Genomic DNA, 1,734 nt, shown 5'->3' with positions numbered 1-1,734 from the left:
TTGTGGGTTAGTATTGCATCTGAAACCTCTTTTCATCCTCTCAAGTTAAGCAGAAGCTTAGGAACAGAGGTGGTAGTCAGAGTCACTGCAAACACAGAACACTAAGACACACGTAGCAGAGATTCTCTTCACACCCGCAGATTAGCTTGATACTAGCCATGGAAAAGGGAGTTTGAAATTCCTAATCGTTAAAGGTAATACTGTAATATTTACAAACTGGTTTTAAGCAGATCTGACTGTCTACAGTTAGGGCATGGACAAGCCTGCAGTGAGTTAATGAGTTACCTTAGTTTGAAAACTGCTTTACTGATTATAAACCAGCACACGTGGTATGGTACTACTGAGTACATGTAGGCCAAAGGTTATGTTTCCTTTCAGCCAAGAGTACAAGTATGGAAAGTGTTTTGTTTGGAGGCAGGGTCTTACAGTGTAGCTCCAGCTGACCACAGACCTGTGATAGTCTTCCTGTCTCCATCTCCCAAGTACCCAGATTATATGCACGAGCCACTATGCCCATCTTGAAAAATGAAAGTTTCAAAGGAAAAATGAAAAATGTAACGTCTAGCTGAAAATTCAGTATTTTCTTCAAATAAGCAGCAGATATGGTGTAAGGATGTAAGCTGATGTGTGCTTTGCAGCACGCCTGGGCTCAGCTTCACCCTGCTGCCACCTGTGTTCTCTCTCACTGTGGTTATGACACAGTCAATCAAGGATGAGACAAAGGTACCTGGACGCAGGAAATGATGACTTGAGAAAAACTTTAGGATGATAACTACAGAAATTATTCTTCATTCTTCCCTAGTGGATCAGTGAGACAATATTGGTGCCGCTTGTGCAAGAGATTGAGTCTGTCAGCACCCAGATGAGAAGGATGGGCTGTCCAGAGCTACAGATAGGAGGTATGTGAAGCAGAGCCGTGCGTGTGCGAGAGTTACTTTCAGTAGATCAGTCAAGTGGGAAGCATCCTGTAAGGGGCCGTTGAACATCCTTTGCTGTCTTCCGGTGAAGAAGAAATGATTGTGATTGTTCTCAGTTTCAAATGTAGCAGCTGTATTTGAAAGTGGACAGTCCAAAGGTGTGCTTGAACCTGATTGAAGCTGATGCAAGGCTAATTTTAGAGCATGTCATCACCCCACACCCTTTAGCTGTCGCTCTCCTTTCCAGACTGTTCCCCAGCCTTGTGCCAGTTCCTTTCTGAGTCTCTCTGCAGCAGGCCTGCCGGTGCTGTTCCATGTTAGCGATGCTAGTGATGACTCCATTTGTGGTCCCTGTGACTGATCTCCTTAACTTGGCCTATGCTTTTAAGTTTCATCCAAGTACTTTATTTCTTTTTATGCCCAGCTAATGCTCAGAAAGGATCTTACCCGTTTTGCTTACCTATCACCAGTTGATTGGCATCTGGACTCCTTGCTATAACTAGTGTTGCTGTGAATAAGGTTTTCAGTATGGATGCCCTTCAAAGGCTTGGGCCAGTTGATGCTGTTGCTTCTATATTGGAATAATCTCTTCTAACACCACATGCTGCTTATGTGCTTAGGCTGCCTTTTTTCCTCTTAATTTTTTGCATGTTTATTTTTCATACTCTAAAGGAAATCACTATCATAAATCTAGTTACCCTGGTACAGTGGGTAACTTTTAATACAGCTTATTTTGAAAGCTGTGGTATGTCTTTTATACCTGTAATATTTTCTACATATTTCTATATATTAGTTTTGCCAACATGAATTTGGGTGC

The 1,734-nt window shown here is 42.3% G+C and overlaps 1 protein-coding gene across 1 annotated transcript in view; it reads left to right on the top strand.

Moving 5' to 3' along the window:
* The window catches only part of Tmem209 (transmembrane protein 209), a 28,580-nt gene that overhangs the window by 14,445 nt on the left and 12,401 nt on the right, over positions 1-1,734 (top strand). The window contains exon 9 of the mRNA XM_021164760.2: positions 803-899. Within this exon, the coding sequence (XP_021020419.1) occupies positions 803-899 (97 nt within the window). The remainder of the gene's footprint in view (positions 1-802; positions 900-1,734) is intronic.

This window comes from Mus caroli, chromosome 6 (assembly GCF_900094665.2).
Source record: "Mus caroli chromosome 6, CAROLI_EIJ_v1.1, whole genome shotgun sequence".
Taxonomy (NCBI): Eukaryota; Metazoa; Chordata; class Mammalia; order Rodentia; family Muridae; genus Mus; species Mus caroli.
This window is presented reverse-complemented; position numbering and strand designations above follow the sequence as displayed.